At 41.1% G+C, this 26193-nt stretch overlaps 1 protein-coding gene across 2 annotated transcripts in view; it reads left to right on the forward strand.

Moving 5' to 3' along the window:
- Positions 1–26193, forward strand: part of LAMB4 (laminin subunit beta 4) — a 1139974-nt gene that overhangs the window by 217394 nt on the left and 896387 nt on the right. For both annotated transcript variants that reach the window (XM_044088495.1, XM_044088496.1), the window contains exon 4: positions 1088–1217. In XM_044088495.1, the coding sequence (XP_043944430.1) occupies positions 1088–1217 (130 nt within the window). The remainder of the gene's footprint in view (positions 1–1087; positions 1218–26193) is intronic.

The raw sequence follows: 26193 nt of genomic DNA on the forward strand, positions 1-26193 counted from the left end.
TAATTGCTATCCTTCTAAGTGCAATGAGATATTCCATTGTTTCTTGTAAAAATTGCAAGAAAGACCCAGCCAAGCTAGGCCTGAGTATTCACTTTGGAATACCTTAAACCTCCTGAAGTAGAGGTCCATGGGATATATGCTATTGACTCCTATAGGACATACCAAAACTGAATATATAAATATACAAACACTGTTTCAGCTACATGGCTTCTAAATGCTCAAGACTTTTTACTTTTCACTTTTTAAGCCATTATGAGTATATTCAGGCCAATAAAGCCAAACCCCACTAGCTGTAGACATGCATGTTTAGCCCTTTTTTAAGACCTTACTGGTACAGCATAAGCGTATTGAATGACTGCACTTTAGAAAAACAGGACTTAAAATTAAGCCTGATGCGTAGTGCCCTGAATGTACCCATAAAGCCCTAAAAAGTAAAAAGTCATGGGCATTTAAAAGCCATGTAGCCAAAACACTGCCTTAAAGGTTCATTTGAATGTATCCTATGGGCATCTACTTCAGGAGTTTTAAGGCATTACACAGTAAAGACTCTAGCTTACAGTTTTCACTCAATGGTTTATCTGTGTGACCTTTTTACCCTTTCATTTGGTTGTTTGTTTCTTATATAGGGACTAAATTAGAGGACTGCGGTGGTGGTGGTGCTAAGGTAGCATTGTCACCTCACAGTAAGACGTTGTCCTGTTCGATTCTCAGCTAGAGCGTCTTCTGTGTGTAGACATGCGTGAACGGGCGTACCTTTGTTGAAGGTTGTGCGTCAGGGCTGGCAACTCAGCATGTAAAAATATACTGCCAATCATTAATGGACCAGAGTTCTGGTGTGGCGACCCCTAACCGGGAAAAACCGAAAGACACAACAACAACAACAGGGACTAAATTAGAGGCTGATGGCAAACAAATAGACTTACATAGGATTAGTATTTCTGACTGTCTTGTGTATAAATTACTAAGGTACCTCATGTAAAATATCAGTTACTATTATATTGTATCTATTTATTAACATACCACAGTCATATAATGTGCTTGCTTTTGACTGACAATTTTAATTCATAGCTATTATTATCCATTACAGGATGAACAAAAGTGCTTTACATGTGATTCAAGACATCATTATCCCTACAGCCAAATGAGTCATCGCATTGAAAATGTCATCACAACATTTGAGCCAGACCGAAAAAAGAAGTGGTGGCAGTCAGAAAATGGTATGATTTGCATTCAGAATACAACTATCAATGCAGCAAAGTGATTCATTTTTGTATTTTGTTTTTATTTTGTTAACAGGTAAGTCACAATTGTATGATTAACTGACTTGTTTATAGTCACAAAGTTTATGGTGTATATGTGTGTGTGTGTGTGTGTGTGTGTGTGTGTGTGTGTGTGTGTGTGTGTGTGTGTGTGTGTGTGTGTGCTTGTGTGTCTATGTACACATACATGCGCAAAGTGATAATGAAAAAATGAAAGAGCACTTTCTGTTTATACCTAATGAAATACTGAAATGTTCACACAATTGATTTCTTATATAACTGATCACTACTCTTTTGGTAGGAAAACTGTAACATAATACAGGCAATCATCCCTTCCTGTACCATTTTCATTCAGTAGTCAGTGTTAGTACCATACTCAAAAGACTGAGGAAGTGTGTACACTAAAAGGTAAGCGCTGCCCAGATCGGAGACACTACCCATCTGTTAATGAAGGACAGGAGGATAAAGAACTTGCTTGAAATGTTTTGTCATATTGCATCTTCCAGTAATACATATTGCTCCTACCCTGAACCCATAGACAATGCAACTGCAATACAATGCAGTTCTGAAACATGCAATGCAAATGAACTACATTATGTATGCAGGGAATATAGCAAGGTACAGTGAGAACTGAGGGCACTGACCCAAGCCCATTAATAGAGAAGGTCTTAAAACACCGAGTACTTGTTCATACTGTATTGATACTGGTACCAACACATTTCCACATTTCCACATTGTAGTAGAGAACAACTGGCTAAGTTGGTGTAAAGACAGAATAAGTGAAAAAATATTAAACACTGGTAACATTTGGTTTAGTAAATCCACTGGCTTTTACTGTTTAGAAACACCTGCTGACTGTGATTATTATACAAAAACTAAGCCCTATGTGTAATACAAACATACTCCACATAAATTATTATAGAGCTCTTAACATTAATGACTAGGACCAATTCACTGAAAGCTCACTTCAATGAAAATTCATTTGACTGAAACTAATTTCGTTGAATGGTATATGCCGTTTTCCCCACTGTAGTGTGATCCTGGAGTTAGTATGTATAGTAAGGGGGGGGGGCACAGCCCCCCAGATAGTTTAGGTATATATTGTCTTCTGGAAAGAGTTATTCATTTAAAGTAGTCATGTCTATAGTTTAAAATGTATAAAATAGGTGGGGGGGGGGCTATGCCCCCCACACACCCCGTACTATATATACTAACTCCAGGATTGCACCACAGAGGGGAAAAGGGCATATACCATTCGACGAAATTAGTTTCAGTCAAATGAGTTTTCAGTGAAGTGAGCTTTCAGTGAATTGGTCCCAGTCATCTAAGTTTCAACTAAATGAATTTTTGACAAAATGTAGACCCATATCTATATCTATATCTATATATCTATATATATATATATATATATATATATATATATATATATATGTGTGTGTAGTTTCACTTCAGAATCTCTTATTACTGAAAACTTGAACTTCATATGGTCGAGACCATATGATCGAGTTTTCAGAAACTTGAAATTCCAAAGTGAAATAAAAAAAGAATGCCCAAAGACATAGTTTCTACAGGGGGCAAGCCCCCCCTGCACCCCCTACTTAAATATACCAACTCTGAGATCGTGCTACAGTGGGGAAAAGGGAAATCTCCCATTCCGCACTGTATGCAGAAGCACAGAATGTGCGATTTCTGTTTCCTCGCTATAGTGCGATCACAGAGATGGTATATTTAAGTAGGGAGGGTGCAGGGGGTTTGCCCCCCTGAAGAAACAATGTCTTTGGGTATTTTTTTTTTATTTCACTTTGGGATTTCGAGTTTCTGAAAACTCGATCGTATGGTCTCGACCATATGAAGTTCGAGTTTTCAGTAATTTGAGATTCTGAAGTGAAACTATATATATATAAATATAAACCATGACTTAGCAAAGGTGCTGAACTATAATTTATAATTCACATTTTCAACATGGAAAATAAAGAATATTAAAGGATAACTTCAGCCAGACTCTGCAAGGCCACGTGCCACAATAAGACTGTTTTGATGCATAATCCCTGGATATTTCTCACCTGCGTCTAATCTCTGTTATTTGTAAACAAGTCTACAACTGTTTGTAAACCTTTAGAAACTATTAAGCTCTACTTGTACATTTTGATAAGGTATGTAACCCATGACATTCCTTTAACAATGTCTGACCTTTAACAATGTCTGATCTCATGCCAGTGATTAAGTAATATCCCCCACCACTACCACCACTCAATTCAGCAAGTACTGAATAAGTATCAGTTGATAATATTATTATGTAGTTTTTCTTTTTCAAGGGCAGGCATATTTCACTGCATGTTGTATTCTTAATGGATATGAGGGAAGGCCTTGTAAATATGGACAGTGATTCAGACCAGAATTGTGTGGCCACGCCACCCAAGAAGGTAAAGGCTGAGAAAGCTAAAAAGAGAATGTCACAGTTTTATCACGAATGGCAAACCGATTTTGGATAGTGTGAAACAGTCCAGGACATTGTGTTCGCTGCTCACTGTATTGTTTGTAAAAAGAGCGTATCGGTGGTGTACAGTGGAAAAAGTGACTTGCTAACTCACAGCCATTTGCAGACTCACATAAAAGCACACCGTTCCATGAAACTGGCTGACACTGACAGTTTTTTCAAGAGAGCATCATCATTGACTGGAGTTGATAAACAGGCAACAGCAACAGAGTTGACAAGGATCTATCATGCCATGCGCCATCACATTTCTTATAAATGTCACAGGCTGTGGAGCTAAGCTCAATCACCAGCTATATCAAGACTCGGTCATTTGCCAGAAGATGACCTGGTGATACACTAAGTCAGAGACATTGGTGACTGGTGTCCTTGCTCCAAAGTCATTCAAGTCAGTCATTAAGGACTTGACTAACAACACATCACGATTTTCTGTGTCGACAGATACATCAAATTGGAAGAATTGCAAGATGTTTCTCATATGGGTTTTACTGCGGAAACTGGCTTTAACAAAAATCTTCTTGACTTTGTTGAGCTCAACAATAAACATTCTACATCTGTAGCATACATGATATTTCAGGTCCTATCTGAAAATGGTCTTGACATCACTCACATATCATCATATTCAGCTGATAATACCAGTGTCAATTATGGCCACAAGCAGTCAGTCTTCACATAATTGCTGAAAAGAAATGACAAGATTATCAAAACTAACTGTGATGCACATGTGATTCACAATGCTCTGAAGAAGGTAATTGATGAACTGGATTGTGATGTTGAAACAATGGTGACATCCATTTATAGACACTTCAGCCTATCAACAAACCACAGAATGGACCTGCAAAAGTTTTTTGAATACATGGACTTGGAGTAGCATGAACTGCAGAGACATGTACCAACCAGATGGCTTTCTCGGTCCCACTGTCAATAGGTTATTGGAATCTTCCTGGCGATCATTTTGTATTTCATTTCTCTAGACAGTGGATGCCCTAAGAGAATTTGGGGAAATCTGGGTATAGATGAAAATGCATATGATCTTGAATTGGTGAAGGCTAACATCAAGCAAGCTTACATATGGTTTGTGCAAAATATATGCAGTGTTTTCTGTTCAGAATGTGGAAGGGGAAGATTTTACATTTGTTGAGCTGTTTCTGGTAATGCAGGACTTGAGAACAAAAATTGAATCACACATAGCCGATAAATTTTTGGATCCAGATCACATGTTGTTCTTGAAAATAAAGATATGCAGTCATTCTAGGTGTCTATCATGGAAAATTTTTGAGCTGCCCTCGAAAAGGGTTTGACATACCTGAACAAGTGGTTTAATTTCTCAGAATCAGAAGACAGTATCACTTTTGCATAAAGTCACTTGTTGCTCAGCAGACCATCAGAATTTAAACATATAAAAACTGCATGCACTGCCATGGGCTTATTGCAGGACAATGATTTGGATGCATTGTATGATGAATTCTGCATGGCTAAAGAAAGCCTGACATGCATTGTTGCTGATTCAACTCTACCATCACCGTGTGACAGATGGCAGAAGTTTTTCAGTGTGGCTCATACCGCTGAAGCATTTCTAGTTAACTTGTTTAACTTTATGTCAGATGCATTGTCACTGCCGGGGAGCAATGCCTTTCTGGAAAGAGTTTTTTCAATGATAAACAGTGACACCAAGTGGAGTTTGGAATGATACATAGCCACCAATTCTTTGGTGAAAGCCAAACTGTAGGATGTTCATCATGTTACACTGCTGCAGTCATTACACTTGGGTTATCCTGCCTTCAGGCGGTCCCGCAGTCGGTCAGAGTTCCAAAGACTTGGTCCGGCGTCGGTTGCTGTCGCTTCTTCCCTGACATCAGTGCGCCAGGGATATATAAGATGAATCTGATGCCATTTTCTCCAGACTTTCTTGCCGTGTGGTGCCCGAAGCAGAAGCAGTTCGCAAGTGCCGGTTGGCCAACTCCTGAGATTTTCGAAGTCGAATTTCAGATCCGAAGTCTTCAATAAAGCTAAGTACTCTGTTGGGGAAACTTTTTTCTTGCCTCAGACCGATGTCAGAAAAAGTTAATAATTGCATTTCTTGTGGGAAGCAAATATCTCATAAGGACTTCCACTCTTACTGTATTTCATGCCTAGGCCCTGATCACGACATCACTAGTTGTCGGTTTTGTGCTAGATTTAACAAACGCACTATAAAAAGACGTTTTGATTTTGCTTTACACTACTTTGGCCGAAGGTTCAATTATACTATACCGTCGGATCAACCGACGACCGCAATACCGTAAAAACGCAAAGACAAGGATAAAGACAGGCATCTGAGGTCCAAAACCGACGAAGAAACCTCTTCTGGGCCAGTCACCGGTTCGCCGGTTCTCAGTGAGGTGCTTTCGCAGCCCCTGACCCGCGCTACCTCAGAGCCACAGACCGCCTCCAACTACCACGTGGAGACAACTAGGCTTCTGGAAACTCAAGGTATTGGATCGATGGAAACTAATCCCTCAGATGGGTCCGGAGCCGCTGAGCAGGCATCAGCTTCTGAGGATGTTTTCAGACCTTCACAACTTACCATTAAAGCAACAGCCAAGACAAGAGTACCATTAAAGACAAAGAAACAAGTACAGCATTCTCCCGGACAGTCCTCCATGCCTAAGAAACAGATGCTTAAAATGGCCGAAGACCTCATTACTCTAATCAGGGGTTCCTATCCCCCTCCTGAGAAAAGGCCTAGGCAGGATACAGACCATGATTCCTCTGATCACGTTTCCATTTCCTCTGATTCCTCTTCAGACCAGGGATACTCTCTACCCCCATATGAGGACTCTGATGCTGAAGAATCTATCACTTCAGCCTCTCCTCCTGAGGATTATTCTTTTGGGGAAAATTTACATACCATGAGGGAGCATTTCCATTGGGAAAGTCAGGATTACTCAGAATCCAAGAAAAGGCTCAGGGATTTCCTTTTATTACCTCAGCACAGGCCACTGGCTATTCCACCTGTGCTAGATATTGTGGATGATGTGTTCTCTGAATCCAGCTTATCTCCTGATTCTTTGCCCCCTGCACCAGCCAAGCCAGATAGGTATTATAGAGTCCCTGACTCTCACAAGTTTCTTTATAAAAACCCTTCTGCTGATCCAGAAACTATTTCCCAGAGTCCAAAAGGGGTTAAGGCTTCCATTGAAAAAAATCCAGTACCCTCTGACAGAGATTCCAGAGCTTTGGATAGATGGGGGAAGAAAGTATACACTTCTGCAACTTTAGCAGGAAGAGCTTTAAATTGCCAGTTTCACATGCTTAAGAACCAACAATATTTAATGGCTCAGTTAAAACAGAAAAAGCTTGCAAGCTCAGAAGCTCCGGATTGTAAAGAAATGCAGGATTTACTGCATGCAGTTGAACAGGTGGGAAAACATACTCTGCAATGTGGTCTTGATTCTTTAGAGGCCTCTTGTAGAGCCGCAGTTACAGGTTCTGTGATTCAAAAACATGCTTGGTTAAAAGAACAGAGTTTACCTGATCATGTTAAGGCAAAATTATTGGATGCTCCTTTACAGCATGATATCTTGTTTGGTGTTAAGGCAGAAGAGGTGTTAAAGAAAATGGAGCATAAAGCTAAATCTATGCAAACAGTAAAGGATATCTTACAGGTACAGCCACCTCGATTTAGCAGAAATTGGCCAACAAAGAATTGGTCCTTTCCAGTGTTGGACAGGCCACAGAGAGGCAGATGCAGACGCCCAAGAGGCAGATCTCAACCCCAAGGCTCAAACAGACAACGACAGTGGGGCACCTCAACCCCAAAAGGAGGTGAGGATAGGTCTCAACCTTACAGGAAACAGTCACAATGACTTTCCCCTTCATACGCCAAGCACTTCCCTTTTGGAAGCCCCCTTAGGGGGAAAACTAGCACTTTTCTCTCAATACTGGCAAACAATCACCCAGGACAGATGGGTTCTGAATATTGTGTCTCAAGGTTACAGGTTCCACTTTCATATTTTCCAAAGCTAAAAGGAATGCCAGACCTGTCACAAAATCAATGGGCAGAGGAACAAAAACAAATTTCAGCCCTCATGGACATGAGAGCTATTCAAAATGTACCACAACAGGAACAAGGACAAGGATTTTACTCAAGACTCTTCCTGGTCCCCAGAAAGGACAAGGCCTGGAGGCCCATACTAGACCTTTCAATTCTAAATACTTACCTGGATATTCTGAAATTCAAAATGTTGACATTACAGCAGCTTCTACCCATGCTGGGCAAGAAGGCTTGGCTTGTTACTCTGGACCTCAAAGAGGCATACCTGCATGTCCCTATCAGACAAAATTGCAGAAGATACCTCAGATTCAAAGCTGGTACAATGCACTACCAATTCTCTGCACTGCTCTTTGGCTTATCTACTGTGCTCAGGGTCTTCACAAAGTGTCTGGCACCAGTAATTGCATTTTGCAGACAAAAAGGAATTCAAATATATCCATACCTGGACGACTGCCTCATTCAAGCAGAGACAAAGGACATTCTTCTACAGCATCTGGCATTTGTAAAAAGGTTGCTAATTTCTCTAGGGTACACAGTAAATGAAAAGAAGTCAAAACTAGTGCCCTCACAACAGATTATATTCCTGGGTGCCAGCTTAAATGCAATGTCCCAGATGGCTTACCTCACGCCAGACAAACAAGTTCAACTAACTCAATATTTTCAATTACTGGCAAAAAAGTCCCATCTCCCTGCAAGAAAAATTCTGCAGGCCCTGGGATTCATGGCATCCTGCATACTACTAATACCATATGCCAGACTGCATATGAGGAAATTACAATAGTACCTAAAACGTGTTTGGACTCAACACTCTCACAGTTTAGAAGCAGTAATACCAATGATTCCCTGCCTACAACAGGAGTTTCGGTGGTGGGCACAGGCATGTCACCTAAACAAGGGTCAGCCTTTTACCTTACCCACAGCCAGGCAGACTCTAACAACAGATTTCTCGGATTATGCCTGGGGAGCACACATGGCAGGAAAATGCATTCAGGGCAAGTGGACCACAGACCAGATGCATCTTCACATCAATCAAAAAGAGATGTTGGCTGTTCAGAATGCCCTAACAGCTTTCAAGGACCTTCTGCATCCAGGACAATTATTATTAAAGACAGACAACAGCACAGTAATGTGGTACATAAACAAGCAAGGGGGCACTCATTCTTATCCCCTGTGCAGGCAAGCCATGACCTTGTGGAACACAGCTCTAACGTATCAAGTTAACTTGCAAGCACAATTCCTGCCAGGAAAGAAAAATACTCTGGCAGACGATCTAAGCAGAAATATCATGGACCCTCATGAATGGAAATTGAATCCACAAATCTTCAGCATGGTAACAGAAAAATGGGGCTTCCCAGACATAGATCTTTTTGCCTCCCCACTGAATTGCCAACTACAAAAATTCTGCACAAGGACTTATCACAAACAAGCATGGAAAGTGGATGCTCTTTTGTTCAGCTGGAAAAACCTAAAAGTTTATGCCTTCCCGCCACTGCTTCTCCTTTCACAGGTACTCCTAAAAGCCAAACAAGAAAAACCACAGATGATCCTGATTGCTCCAGACTGGCCACGCCAGCACTAGTACCCTATCTTAAGGAACTTAGCTCAAGGCCCACCATGGATTTTGCCTCAAATTCCACACCTTCTGACTCAACAAAACAATCAGATCCTGCACGGTCAGCTCAAAACCCTAAACCTGGCTGCATGGCAGATTCATTAGTCAAACAGGCAACACCTCTCTCTAAAGCTGTTATGGATGTCATTTTAGAGGCCAGGAGGCCTAGCACCAGGAAAGCTTACTCAGAAAAATGGAAGAGATTCTGCACCTGGAACCAGGCTCAAAGCCTTGACCCTCTTGTTCCAAACATTCCTCAGATTTTACAATACTTAACTGAGATGCTGGACAAAGGCCTATCCTTCTCATCAATTAAGATCCACGCCTCTGCCATTTCAGCACATTACAACATGGATCCTCCTTTATTCTCTCATGCCTTGCTAAAGCAGTACCTCAGAGGGGCTAAAAACATAAGACCACCCCGGAGAGCACCAACACCAACTTGGGACCTCAATTTCGTTTTGGAAAAACTGACCCTGCCACCTTTTGAGCCAGCCAGTACAGCCGATCTAAAATTTTTATCATAGAAAACAGCTCTGCTCCTGACAGTAACTTCAGCACAAAGAGTCTCAGAGCTACAAGCATTAATGGCAGTGGAACCTTTTATAATTTTTCATCAGGACAGGGTTTCTTTATGGACAAACCCTACCTTTATGCCAAAGGTGGTATCTAGTGTGGCTCTTAACCAAACCATCCATTTGCCAACTTTTTATCCAAACCCTCAGAATAAAGGGGAGAAACTTCTGCATTCTTTGGACATACACAGGCAGCAACGCTTTTACTTGGACAAAACAAAAGCTTTCAGGAAAACTGAGCAACTGTTTGTAGCATATGCTGCAGGATCACAGGGCAAGGCTATCTCAAAGCAGACTATATCCAAATGGATAGGACACTGTATTCATTACTGCTACATACAGCATGGAAAATCAGTCCCAAATAACATTAGGCCGCATTCCACCAGGGCAACAGCTACTTCAACAGCCTTTCTCAGAGGAGTACCTACCAAGGAAATTTTGGAGGCTACAACTTGGAGTTCAGTGCACACCTTTACCAAGCATTACCACCTGCCTCTTTACTCTAAATCCAGAGCAGGATTTGCCACTGCAGTTCTGCAGGGCCTCATAGCCGATCCTAACTCTTTATAGACCAGCCACCCAACCTTAGCTTTGGGACTCTACCCAAGTGTAATGACTGCAGCAGTGTAACACAATGAACAAAGTACAGTTTTGTACCTACCATAAATGTAGATGTTCAAGTGTTCACACTGCTGCAGTCCAGGTTACCCTCCCTCCATCCCCTCTTTACTAGCTGGACTTATCTATACCTTTCTATCCTATACAACCTTTGTGGTGTATTTGCTTGTAACTGAAGGTATTGTTTTTTATTTTATATGTATATTTTTATTAGCAATATGTATTACCTACCTGCTTGGGGGCACCTGATATCTGGGGCAAGAAAAACTGAAGAAAATGGCATCAGATGCATCTTATATACCCCTGGCGCACTAACGTCAGGGAAGAAGTGACAGCAACCAACTCCGGACCAAGACTTTGGAACTCTGGCCGACTGCGGGACCGCCTGACGGCAGGATAACCCAAGTGTAATGACTGCAGCAATGTGAACACTCGAACAGCTACATTTATGGTAGGTACAAAACTGTACTTTTTCCTGAATTACAGCATGCCCTGCAGTGAGCTTTGCAAATTTGTTTTGCATGATGACAAGCTGCTGTTATCAGCAGGTAGCAGTGAGACTGAGTGAAACCATACTAAAGAAATGGACTGCCTTATCTAATGCTATTAGGCCTAGTATTATTTTTTCACCTGTAGTTCTGTTTGCAGTACCCTACTTTTATAGTTGTCAGCTGATTTTTGTATTTACTGCCATTACTATTTTTTCACTTTTCACTGTAGCAAACTAGTCCCGCTATTTACTTGGTGCAATATGTGGAATTGTTTTTGACGTTTGCTGCTTGTGCTGTTGTTTGAATTATAAATACTACTATAATACTAGACTAGACAAAATTAAATTATCAAGTGGTTAATTATATGTCTCAAACTGCTGACAGGCCACTTTTTCCGTTCATTAGCCATGGTGGATTTTGCTGTAGGCTTATTGTTTGTTGTTTCTAGAATACCTGATATCCAATCCAATAAGTAAAAAAAGCATAAATAATTTGATAGAAATACATATTTTACAGCAGTTATGTGACAGTTTTGTATGCTAGAAAACTGTCACAAAACTGCTCTAAATCATGGATTTAAGATGCAAAATTACAAAATTTTCCTGGGGATGATACCCCTGGAGCCCACCCTACAAAAATTTTTCCTCATGCCTTCGGCGCTCGCATATCAATTGTCATGGATTTTCTCTTTAAAGTATTGGCAATTCTAGCACACATATAAACACAACAAGGAGGATAACGCGCCCAAATGAGACCAATAAACCAAAAAAAGAGAGACAGACTACTTCCAACATACTACACAGCGTTTATTAAATCCAACAAAAATAACTCAAATAGCCACAAATAAAACCATATAAAACCATTGATGCTTTAAAAAATGTACTAAACTGTTAAAGCAGTCATGGTTTTATATGTTTTTTTATTTGTGACTATTCGAGTGATTTTTGTTGGATTTAATAAAAACTGTGTGGTACGTGGGAAGTAGCCTGTCTGAGTGCTCTGTTTTTTTTATTTAACCCTAACACATATCAGAATACCTAACCATGCTAAATAAATGAACCTCCTGCACATGTTAGAACATACATAATAAATAATACCTTTTCCATGCACGGACATATTTATTCTTTATGGATATGTGCACAGGAAACAAGAAACAGCATAAAACATTTTCCAGTGAATTTGAAGGTGTAAAGATGCATACTAGATCACAGAGGATTCCAGTAGACCCTACACAAACAATGAACATCGCACAGATACCTTCACATAGTACACTACAATGTCTTATAATTTTAAAATGTGATCAATTACAAATACATGCATAAGCAGGTCAAAGTGGAAAGGAGAAAATGTGGCTAGCCAGCATGTAATAAACCATGGGCTACTAGTGCAGCATAATATGATACCATATGGTGTAAAGCTGGCAATCACATCCAAACCAAATGTGCAGGACTCTACATAAGAGAAATCAGTCAATAAGAAATCTGTGAAGTGTAGGACCCTGTGAGGATCACAGTTTGAATGGGGGAAGGGTGTTGTCTGTTTGGCCTTCTGTAGCAGTCAAGATCATAAAATCCCAGAGAGATAATGACAACTAACTTCTGGAAAGTGTTCTCACACCAGCAGGTGTATTCAATGGAAGTGAAACACATACAGTAGCCCACTTGAAATGAAAAAATGACTTGCAGATTTGCCCTTCAGTACACTAATAAGGGGTCCTCCCATTAACAATGGGGGAAAAGGTGTAGAAAGAATTAACTGAAGAAATGGGTAATGGGAACCTACTCAAAATGAGAGCACAGGTATCAGGCATGGGAGAAAGGCTGTGTGCCAAGGAAGTAAGATGTCAGAATGAAGTGGAGTGCTGCCAAGGAACACAGAATGCTGTCAAAAACAGATTTAGTAGCACCTACACAGTAAAGACTCCTAACCATAGCAAAAGCAGGAAACTATAATTCAAAGTGGAAAGGGATGATGATGAAACACCGGGAAGCTCAAGAAACAAGGAGAGACTGGGATTTTGGATGCAGGCCTTTAAGGAGAATAACAATAATCATGAAGAGTATTATATCCATAAAGTAGCAGAAAGTATTCTAAGAACTAAACCAACACAGGAATGGAGAAAGGAGAGTCTACCAATAGGGATTTCTGCAATTAGGGATACAGACAATAGGCAAGAGGCATCCAGAATTTATTGGAGAAAACTGGCAAAAAAACAAGGTATTGGGAACCAATAATTAGAGAGGGAAAGATGATAGAATGGGAAGACACCAAGAATTTATATGGACTGCAGAGATTGCACTCCCTATCAGAGATTGATATCAGAGTTTACGCAAAGAGAAAGAAATAGGAGGATTCTAAATGACAGACCAGCACTGGTAGAGCTTGGAATTTAGACAGAAGCTGCCATTAAAAAAGGAATAATTAGTAGAGCATATAAAATATTGCATGATAAATATAAGAATAATCAAAAGAGGTTAGAAAGTATTGGGAAGAGAGACTGGATAAGCAATTCACAAAGAAACAACGGGAAGATATATGTATGTCTCCCAAATATGCAACAAAATCTAGAAAATTTAGGATTTTTGCCTGGAAATGTTTACGTAGATATTTTTATACCCCAAGTAAACTCCACATAATTTTTCCTCAGCAGACTTTAAATGTTGGAGGTTTGAAGGGAAAGAAAGAGGTAACTGGGAATATATTTTTTGGGAGTATTGTGAGTTAGTGGACTTTAAGGATTCCCTGTGGGATGCATTGTCAGACATGCTGGGTGGGCAGATTGGTCTGATGAGGAAGATGATTTTTCTGAGCTATGATACAGAATCAGAATTGCCTAGACATGGTAAGGCCTTGCTGTCTCTAATAATGGTGGTTGCCAAAAAAGCAATTACTAGAAAATGGAAATCAAAATCTAAACCAGCTATACTGGAAGTAGTGAATATAGTAGCAGAGACAAAACAACTGGAATTGGGATCTTTAGAAAAGGATAGGAGCAAATTACACAGGGAAAATGGGAATTGTGGAAACAGTACATCCAAGGGAGGAATGAGTTCTAAAAGGCAGCAGGACCTACATTAGCTATGTAATGTTTGAGTGAGAAAGACTGGGTAGTGATGTATAATATTTGCAACTGGGAGTGGGTCAGTATAGTTTGTGATTCAAAATGCTTGTGACTATAATTGTGTTGGTGTTTTTTCATTTATATAAATGTATGATTGCCTATGTAGTAAGTAATGGTTTAATAAATAAGTTTCTTGTTTAGAACAAAAAAGGTAGGAATTGAAAATGTATATAATATTGCTTATGCTATATAATATATAGCAATATATGTGAAGTATATTGTCTGTTATGTTAATTTTGTTTGATTACTTTTACATGAATGTAAATTTGCCTATGTCACAAGTGATAATTCAATAAAGGTGTTTGGAAAAAAAAACAGATTTAGTAGCCAGCCAAAGTGAATGAAATTTCCATGTCCATAAAGACAAACCAAACAAAATGAATTAACAGCCATTAATGAATAGAGGTTGCTCTAAACTCTCTCAAATCCTGAAATTTGCTAACTCGCTACTTGAGGAAGCCCTGGAAAATGTGCTGATAACTAAAACGTCTGTAAGCTACTATCGGTGGTGTGTCTGACTAGCTACATCTAAAGGAGGGTACAGGGCCAATGTACTCTCCAGGTAGATAATCAAATGAGGAATAATATGTCCAGCCAGTAACGGGGAAATCCACATAGTCATACTGTGTCAAGGAACATCTCATCCCTGTAGTCAAGCCTCCAGTAAACTCCTAAGTATTTTTGTTCCCAAGGAAGAGAATCTCATCAAAGACTATAACTTAACTTAAACTCAGTGAGAAAAAATAGATTTTTACAAACTTAAAAAGAAAACACATTAAAAAACAATGCCAGTTATTGTAGAAAGACCAGATCGCACAGGGATAAAACAGAACTAATAGAGCAAAAATGGAATAAAACTGACAAAATATCCTCAAAATGTTTTATATAAACAGTTGAGATTATTGTGCACCATACTGCACATAGATTTCATTCATTGTTTTTAAACTGTAAATGTAGGAGGGGCAATGAAGCTCTTCTTTCTACTGCATGATACTACAATGGTATTTCTAAACTTACCATTTGTCAGGACAATCAATCTGCTGTCGACTTGTTCTCTTGTTCTTGGCTTTTATTTTTAAATTAAAGATAATGTTAATCAAGAGCACAAAGTATAATGTAAATTTTCCAATAAAAATATATAACAATGTCAATTGTTCCAATATACGTAATATACATATGTGTGTGTGTGTGTGTGTGTGTGTGTGTATATATATATATATATATATATATATATATATATATATATGGGTCTACTTCATTTGCCCTAACTTCCAATTGACTGACACCCATTTGCCTGACCCCACTTGACTGAAATGTCATTTGACTGACACTTCATTTGACTGTCAAGTATTATTGGCAAGTAAATGGAATATGCCCCCTTCCCCACTGTAGTGCGACCTTGGAGTTAGAATAGATAGTTAGGGGGAGTGTGGGGGGCACAGCTCCCCACAATGGGAAGTGTGGGGCGAAGCCCTCCACTTAATTTCATATTATATTGTTTGGTTTTGCTTTCATATTGCTTAGTAAAACACACCCACCTACCTATATATTCTAACTCCAGGGTCGCACTACAGTGGGGAAGGGGGCATATTCCATTTACTTGCCAATAATACTTGTCATTCAAATGAAGTGTCGGTCAAATGACGTGTCGGTCAAATGAAATTTCAGTCATTTGGTCTCAGACAAATGGGTGTCAGTCAATTGGAAGTTAGGGCAAATGAAGTAGACCTCTATATATATATATATATATATATATATATATATATATATATATATATATACACACACACACACACTCACACACACACACACACACACACACACACACACACACACACACACACACACACACACACACAGACACACACACACACACACACACACACACACACACACACACACACACACACACACACACATACCTAAACACACGGATCTACTTTATATTACCTAAAAAACACTTACACGAAATACAAAATGCCAAGAACACTTTGCCAAAAAGGCATGTTATCAAACACCTGGAACATCGCAATTTCACTCTGGGAAACTAACCACTTGTCCACTGACACAGAAAAAAAAACAAGCTGAAGCAAATCAAACCCAACCATGTGGGAGGCTTCGCCCCCACCCCCCCAAATAAATATACCAACTTCGAGATTGCACTATAGTGAAGAAAAGGACAAAGCTCACCATGGTTCCCAGTGGTTAGTTTCCCAGAGTGAAAGTGTGATGCTCTGGGTGTTCGATAACATGCTGTTTCGGCAAAGTGGCCTTGACGTTTTGAATTCACATAAGTGCTTTTTTGACAATATGAATTATATCCAGATACACATACACAACACTTGGTATTGAGAGCAAACTGATTTGCCAGTAAGGAATCCCATACAAATTAGTCATACAAAATATCTAAATGAAGGAAACAAAAATGGTGGACAGTTAGAATGGTGGTACTGTGCAACCATGTTTACACATTTTGAACAACATGATTTGTGATGTACATGACAGGAATTATAGTGGGAATGGTAGCAGCCATATCACAGCAACATGTGTTGGCAGGTAATTTCAGTACTTCACACAATGTGAAGTATTGCTATTGTCTGTGCCAATAGAGGAGGAACCAATGCCACTTGATAGATCTACTACATTTTTTCTGAGTGTACAGGGATACTGTAAGCAACCTAGTAGAACTGAGTCACTTGTGTCACCCACATGTGAAATTGAAGGCTACACATAGCTTACCCATTCCTGTGGATGCAAAGGTATGTATAGCATTAACCATGTTATCTACAGGAACCTTCCACCTTCCAATCGGGAGCATATTAGTGGCACAGCAGGCATCAGCCTTGTGGATATTGAATAAGTTCTCCAACATTATGCTGCAACATATGGAATAGCAAACTCAAAAGAAAATTTAAATGTGACAAAAAATCATTTCAGCTAAACAAGTAAATGAGCTTTTTGCGTTATACAGCTACTGTTCAAATTTGGGTAATCTGGGTCAACGGCATATATTTATCTTTATGTGTCATGCAGACAGGCATCATATCATCAGAACATTCAAGCTTCTTTTAGAGGTGACATTTGGGTATACATGCTAGGAATTTGTTTAAGGCTGCAAAGTATAAGAGTAAAAACTAATGGAATTTAAATCCATGTCACAGACATTGCACTCCAGCACCTTAACCACTGTGCTATATGCAGTGTCGCAGGATAATATTTTCAGTTAAATTTCAAAGCCAAGTGCAGCTTGTAAGTGACTTCATATATAGGTATAATATTGTCATTCCTAACCATTACTTCAGTTGTTATAATCTCAGCAAACTAAACTGCAAAAAAGAGGACTAATTAAGTCTAATAAAGCTGTTTTGAGGTTAAGATAGCGACCCAGGCAAAAGACAAGACCTTCTTTAGCTATGTCAGAAGCCTCAAAGCAGCACACAGCAGTTTGCTAAACTGGTTGTTAATAGTGCCACATTCACTGAAGTGGGCAACATAGTGAATCTGTTGGTTGACAAATTCAATTTTTACTTTATCCCCCATTCACCGTTAACCAACCCTGAAAAATACCCTCAAACATAGCCCCTCCAACTATAAGTAGATGTTATGTCCTGGCTGTGCTCACTAAGGTGAAGAAAAAGAAGTTATGTACTCACCATAACATTCCATGTGAGTTGTTCATCTCACCTTCATTCTTACACATGGGTTCGGAGCCAATCTCTCAGCTCCAAGTCGGCCGCTTTCACAAGCTCAAGATCTTGGAGTAGCTCGAGGCTAAGCCCCTATCCCATGATGCTGTCTGTCTCACCTCAGATCTAGTTTGCTGATCCCAGCATGTAACATATACAATGCATAACATGTACTCCAGCCAAAGTTAGAAGTCATATCACAAGACCCACCAGACCACAAGTCTCACTCGTTCTTTGAGAACCTGGAGGGGGAAGGCAGGTAGGAATGTAAGAATGAAAGCGAGATGAACAATTCACATGGAACGTTATGGTAAGTACTGGTTATCTGATGAAGTTGCATCCAGCAACGAAAACGTGTTGTATTGAGAAAATTATCTGCGTTAATAAAGGAGTGCTTTGGACTAAGGAGTGCTTTGGACCTTACTGGATAGTCATTGGCATAGTTCCTCTCCGGTGCTGGTGTTTGTACATTATTGTTTCTTTTACCAGCTTCATCTTCCGTTTTGTTTATAAGTACATAACTTCTTTATGTGAAGTTGCTCAATCTCGCCGCTCATTCTTACACATGGGTAGCATCCCAAGCACCCTAATCCTGGGTGGCTCACGGGAGTATATTCCTGAGGACAATGGAACCAAAGGAAGCTCTGTCCCTGGAGGCCCTGTCCATTTTGTAATGAGTGATAAAGGTATGCAGCTTAGAACAAGTAGCAGCTGCACATATACTGTCCAAAGGCAATTGAGCCGCATAAGCTGAAAAAGTAGAAACAGCCCTAGTGGAATCCGCTTTCACGCCATGTTCTAATGGATGATTCACTGCAGAATATGTAAATTTTATGCAGTCAGTTAACCATTTGGAAAGAGTAACTCTGGATACTAGTAGCCCTTTCTTAGTGTCAGCATGAGAAACAAAGAGTTGATCTGATTTTCTGAATTCCTTTGTTCTGTCCAAATAGAATCTTAACTGCCTGCGAACATCAAGCTTATGCAACATATACTCCAACTTGTTAGAATGGTTACTAAAGAAAGTTTGTAGTTCAATAGCTTGATTCAGGTTAGTCTCGGAACACACCTCATGAAGGAAGGCAGGATTAGTGCTCAGTAACACTCTGTCGGTATGAAACACCAAGTATGGGGGTTTTATAGATAGGGCCTGAAGCTCGGACACTCTACGTTCTGAGGTAATGGCTACCAAGAAAATTGTTTTCCAAGAGAGAAATTTTAAATGGCAGGACAATGCAGGCTCAAAGGGAGGGAGAATAATCTGTGACAGCACAAAATTTAGATTCCAGGGAGTAAAAGGTTGTCTAATAGGCAGTCTAAGATGAATGGTACACTTTAAGAAGGCCCTACACAGTCTGTGAGACATTAGGTTAGAACCTTCAGATCCGAGGTGGAAATTCAAAATTGCAGCCAATTGAACTCTTATAGTGGCAGCTGCAGCACCTTCATGAAAACCTTAGACAGAAATTCCAGAACACTAGCAATTGGGGCAACGTAAGGATCAATATTATTCTGGGATGCCCAAAAAGCAAATGTCTTCCATTTGCTGGCATACAATTTTCTAGTGGAAGTTTTATGCAAAGATACAAGAATATGCTGTACCTCCGAGGAAAAATCATGTGACCTGGCTAGGTGGGGAATCAGAGCAGCCAAGCTGTCAGTCTGAGGGAATGAAGAGAGGGATGAAGGGCCCCTGATGAATGTGTCAGTAGATCTGGAACTGGGTCCAGAATCCAAGGTTCCTCCAAATGATAGACTCGAAGTAAAGGAAACCAAATCTGCCTAGGCCAAAATGGGACTATTAAGATTATAGTCCTTTCTAGGGCTTTGGCTTTCTGTAAGAATTTCTGAATCAGGGGAGCTGGTGGAAAGGCATATAGGAGTCCCAGGGGCCAATCGTGTACGAGTGAGTCCCTTGGACTGTCCCCTGGTGGGGGATTCAGGGCAAAGTAGCATCTGCATTTGGCATTCATAGGGGATGCAAACAGGTCACAGCAAGGCTGGCCTCATCTGTGGAAGATCATCTCTGCAACCTCATCTTTGAGGAACCACTCATGCAGCAACAGAATGGCTGTGCTCAGTTTGTCCGCGATTATGTTGGATTTCCCCGGTATGTGCATTGCTATCAGAAAACGCCCGGTGGATACCGTCCACTGCCAAATTCTCAAGGCCTCTCGACATAAGGGGTAAGACTTGGTTCCCCCTTGTTTGTTGATATACCAGACCACAGACATGTTGTCTGTCTGGATCGTAATCGTCCCCAGAGGTAGAGAGTCGTGGAAGTGCTGAAACGCACCGTTCTCAACTCCAGGACATTGATGTGCAACTGTGACTCTTGTTTCTGACCGGGTGCCTTGGGCTGTTCTTCCCTGAAATAGCCCCCCCACCCTATCAGAAAAGCATCCGTGGTCACTGTGGCTGACGGCGGGGAGAAACAAATGTGTGACCTACTGTTACCTAGTGGCTGGTCAACCACCAAAGAAGATCCTTCCTGCAAGAATCTGTAATCATTATCAAGAATGACATTGGCAGTTGTTGGAAAGACCACTGGGTGAAGAGCAACCACTGAGGTATTCTCATGTGCATATGCCCCAGAGGAACTGCTATGAGCATAGCTGCCATGGTACCTAGTAGTTTCAACACTTGAGAGGCTGGTACTTTTTTTCCTCACCAGAATGTCCAATACCTGGTTTCAAAGAGTGGCTATTCTGTCCAGTGACAGTTTTACCATGGCGGTGGTGGTGTCTAAGTCTGCTCTGATAAAGGAGATACGCTGCGATGGTAACAATGCAGACTTATCAAAATTTATAGTTATTCCTAACTGAGAGCACAGATTGAGAGTATGATCCCTGGATAGAATTAGTTGATGCCTGGAGGTGGTGGTAAGGAGCCTTTCGTCCAGATACAGAAAAACTCAGAATCCTAGATGCCTCAGGTGAGCTATAACCACCGCCATGCATTTGGTAAACACTCTGGGGGGCTGTTGTGAGACCAAAGGGCAGTGCTCAGAGTTGGTAGTGACTGGCTCCCAGCCAGAAACGCAAGTGATCTCTGGATGGTGTGGCCATTTTGATATGATAGTATGCATCCTTGAGATCTATAGAACACATCCAAGTGCCCATTCCTAGGAACGGAAGGATTGATTGAAGCATGAACATCCGGAACTTCTCCTTCTTTATGAAGGTGTTGAGTCTGCTGAGGACCAAGATGGGCCTCCAGTCTCCTGTTTTCTTTGGAACTAAAAAGAATCTGGAGTAAGTTCCAGATCCTATCTGGTCTGCTGGGACTGGCTGGATGACTCACTTTTCCTACAGCCTCTGGATTTCTATGGCTGCTTGATCCCTGAGACTGGGTGGAATGTCTGGAATTTTTCTTCAAACAGGTGGGGGCTCTGAGAACGGGATGATGTAACCTCTGGTAACAATGCTTTGTACCCAAGAATATTTTGTAATTCCTAGCCAGGTACCTGGATACAAAGACAACCGACCCCAGACTGCCTCCAGAGTAGGACAGTCAAGCCTCCTTTCAGAAGCACTGGTAGGGCTTGCCAAAGAACTGATCCCTGTCACCTTGGTTTTGCGGACCCCCTCTGCCGCCGGGGCAGTGTCTTCCATTATTACCCCCTCCTCTGCCCCTTGAGGGGGGTTCACTATATGTGTTCTGGAAAGCTCCTTGGGACTTCTGAAACCACATTTTTTCACCTTTTTTCCCTTTGAGGTATGGTCTAGTAGGGGTGGAAAAACGGATTCCTATGGCAGATAGATTCTTTCCATCTAGCACACACCTAGTGAGGGTCTCCTTGACTTTGGGACCAAAAAGGAATGAGCCATCGAATGGGGTATTAACAAAAGAAGACCTGAAGGCTTCCACAAAGGAATATAATTGCATCCAGGAATGTCTCCAAAGAGCTATTGCTGAACCCGCCGCCCAACTTGAACCATCGGCTGCATAAGAAATGAGCAGCATGGACAAGTTAACTATGGAATTAAAGGTATTAAGCTGGGCTGTGACCTTCTCAGAGACACCTCCATCTGTACTACCCTGCAGAGTATCTCCAAGCTCTTTTAGGAGATTTCTCTGAAGATGGGTAAAATGAGTCAAGTAGTTAAGTGATCGCGTAGCAAATGTCGCAGAACTAAAGATGCATTTCCCATATCTGTCCATAGTCCTGGAATCTCTATTAGGAGGATGGGCAGTAGAAGAGGTTCCAGACATCTCTTTCTTGGTGGCCACCACCACCACCATGGCATCAACCGGCATTCCTTTGATGAGGAACATTTTATCTTGGGGGGACATAATAAATTTGTTGGGCCTCCGAGAGACAGGTTCCATAGTATCAGGAGACTCCCACGCCCTTCAAGCAACCAATTCCATTCGTTCATCAAAGGGCAGAGTCACCCAGGAGGTGAAAGGTTGAGACCCAAAGGCCTTCAGGAGCACTGACTCATCCTCAGTAGGGCTAACGGACTGCCAGTCACCCCTCTGCTTAAGGACTTCAAGGATATCAGCAAAGGAAATATCCTCAGAGGGGGACTGTGGGGACCCTTCTGACTCCTCTAAGTCAGTGTCTGATGTAAGAGACTCCTGAGGGGAGTCCAGGTGCCTCCTCTTGCAAAGTTTCTTCCTGGGAACCTCATCTGTGGGGGTTCTGGTGAGGTCTCACTAGAACATGGGTTACCCAATGGGGTTACCTGAGGCTCTGGGTCTCGACGCTTTACAGGGACTCATGATGTAGAGGCAGGAAGCGACACTTTAGGGGAGGAGCAGGAGGGACCTGATGACATGTGAGTCTTGGAAGACATAACCCTCCTCATAGCATTGAAGGCTCCATTGCTCTGACCCGAAGAAGCTGCTGGTTCCAAAGAAGACGGCAGCCTCCCCGGTGCTGAAACAGTGAGCTCCGACCCAGAGGAAGAAGCCAAGCTCATTCGCGCCAAAGTTCTGAGACGAAGGGTCGAAACTGACACATCGGTTCGACTCTCCATGCGGAGCTGACCAGAGAGTGTCGGCTCCCAGACTCCTCGAACAGCACCAAAGTAGTCAGGGTTGATGGATCTGATAGCACTTCGATGACTTGGAAGCCTAGTCAGCCTTGTCCAAGGACTCCTGAAATTCTGGTTTCAGCAAACCTCTGTCCACCAGTTTTCTCCTGTGCTCCAGTAACACCCTGCTGCTAAAGAAGTGGCAAATGGAGCAATCCTCCTGGAGATGGACTGACCCCAAACAATAAACACAATTAACATACAAGCCAGTAATCGACATTTTCTGCCCGTATTAGGGCATTTTTTAAAGCCTGGCTTTTGTTTTTCCCTCTGATCAGCCATATTAACAACAAATTACGCACCAATCAGAAATAAATAAAAAAAAAAAACTATTTAAACCACACTAAGGGTAACAGCTATTAACACATACACACAGCAAACTCTACAGTATCTATAGAACTAGCAATCTGTATAGATAAAGCTATAAAATCTCTAACACTAACTATAATTAGCTAACTTTTAAGGTATCAAATATGAAAAACTACCAAGGATAGGGAAACACGTTCCATAACAACTAAAGCACGGCCAAGGGGCCTAAGAGCGGCCGCTCTTAAAAGGACGAAAATCTGATCAGCAGGAAAGGCACAGATAAAGCTTGAACTAAAACTAAGGCTAACTAGCCCAAAAAACACACTCTAGTTGGAGAAAAAAGGCAAAATCTTTGCTATAAAGATAATAAAAAACAACCTCGAGCTCTCTATTGACCTCCGATCTGTTGCAGAGGCAAACTAGAACTGAGGTGAGACAGAGAGCATCATGGGATAGGGACTTGGCCTTGAGCTACTCTAAGATCTTGAGCTTGTTAATGTGGCCGACTCGAAGCCAATAGATCAGCTCCGCACCGATGTTTAAGAATGAACGGCGAGATTGAACAACTTCACATCACAGCTTCAATGGCCCCAGTAATATCCCAGGATGCCTACAGAATAGTCTAAAGCATGACTTATCAGTGCCACTAAAGTTACTATTTAACTCCTTTCAAAACAGGCTGTGTGTCATGAGAATGGAGGACTGCAACAGTCAGCCCCCTTCATTAAGGGTGGACCATCAACAGATGCCAGAAACAACAGACCCATTAGTCTGACTAGTCTTATTTACAAAGGCTTGGAAAGAATTATCATGGAAGTGGTCAGCAAAAACATTGGAGAACTCCAGACATATAGATTCATCTCAGCTGGGCTTCGCCAAAGGAAGGTCATGCATACTGAACCTGATGGGCATCTTTGAAATAGTCACCAAGGCAATGGATGAAGGTGAAATGGTACATAATGCCCTCACTAATATGGCTAAGGCATTTGATACAATATTCCACCTGTATATAATATACTGGATAGCTAGCTGGCTCATGGATGGGATGCAGGAGGTTAGGATCAGTGAGACCACCTCCATAGTGAGATCAGTCACCAGTGGAATCCCTCAGGTCTCCATACTATGCCCACTCTTCTTTGAAATCTGCTTCTCAGAAGTCAAAGCCAGTTTCAAAGGTCTCTGACTGACCAAGTTCACAGATGATTCCAAACTGGAGCAGTCATAGAATCCCCCAAGACACAAACACCCTTACAGGAAGGTCTGACACAGACAAATGACTGGTGCAAAAGTCGCAGCTTAAAACTCAATGACAAGAAATGCATTATAGCATCTTTTGGGAAGTCAGCCACCCTGGGAGACTATCTCATCAATAAAACACACCTGAGAGGTGAACATACCTCTCAACCTCTTAGTGCAAGAAATCTGGACAAAGCCTGACAAAATGGGGGAACAAAGGCCCAAAAATAGGGACATATTTTAAATATTGCTCTTATAAACCTAGAAAGTTGCTAGAGTAACAAGGTTTGCTTTAACATACATTTTCTGAAGGATTTCAAGTCTGAAACTCAAATGTATGTCATTATTTAGTGACTTCAATCCACAGAGCATCCAAGTGATTTGCCAGGAAACCACAAATTTTATGAGGAACAGACCAAAAATATGAGCCAAAATCTGGACATTCTGTAAAAATCTGGATAGTTGAGACGTATGGAGGTGTCTCACTAGTAAGCGATCTGAAAACTCATACAGATAATGACCTAGACTTTGGCCAACATGTGTCCAAGGTGGTAAGAAAGTCTTTCTATGTTGCTCAACTTATAAATAAGGTCCAGGGAAGTCATCATAAATACAGGGTATAAATATAATGTCCTATGTGATCACCTTAAAGCCATATCACTATGCTTTGTCTCCTACAGACCATTGAGAAGTAATCTATGCCTGCTTACAAGGCATCCTAGGACTGTACTCTAATGAACCTTTTACACATCTGCAAAACAAACAGCGTCAGAACTACTGGATCCAAATAAATAAATTTTGCTTGAGACATAAGTAGGACATGTTGGAGAGACAAATATCCATCCATCTCTCCACAACCCCTTCTTCCCATTTTTGCACATGGAGTCAGGTTGTCACTTCAACATTGACAATCATCTAGAGCCAAGGTTTACACTGCCAGGTAGATCCAACCTGGGTATAGGGAAGAAAGACTAATGAAAACCATCTAATAGCTGGTTCCCTCTGAAGTTTTCCTCAGGATAGCTGGCACTCAGCGGATGCAGTTTTATCTGGTAAAGCGAATGATTGGAGGTCTTGTGGCCAAAACGATCACAACCTATTCTCAAACATTAAATGGGTAAGAAGCCTGACTTGCAGGCTTGGAGCTGCGCATGGAATGCAAGCGCCCAGTGCGTCACTTTTGGTAAGCAGAACTGGTGCTGCAGGATGAATCGAAAGCTGAGTTAAGGCCCCTGATGCCGACGCTCATGAAAATCCAGAAGAGGTCATTTTTCCACACTACACACTCACACCTATGGCCAATTTAGGGTGTCCAATCCACCTACTGCATGTCTTTGGAATGTGGGAGGAAACTGGAGCACCTTGATGAAACTCACGTGAACACAGGAAGGACATAGATGGTAACTGGAAATTCACCCCTGGTCTAGTGCCTATGTCTCTGATGGACAGAAGCAGCCAGTAAATCATGTCATAACCAAAAATCACCCCATATATACATGTTTAAAACATAAAACTTGTGGGTCACATGTGGGTTGTACAGTTAGGCTTTTAAAGGTCCTTGTAGTTGTTAGCCTAGTATTCACCTATTGACCCAAATATACTCCAGTAACCCACTTTCTCCTTTATTATTTATTATGCTCTTATTTCTGTGTACTTTATTAAACCTGTATCTTGCAATGATTGGCTATTTTTACATGGAAAAGCACATGGACAA

Source organism: Protopterus annectens, chromosome 11.part0, assembly GCF_019279795.1.
Source record: "Protopterus annectens isolate FY-2018-M chromosome 11.part0, PAN1.0, whole genome shotgun sequence".
Taxonomy (NCBI): domain Eukaryota; kingdom Metazoa; phylum Chordata; order Ceratodontiformes; family Protopteridae; genus Protopterus; species Protopterus annectens.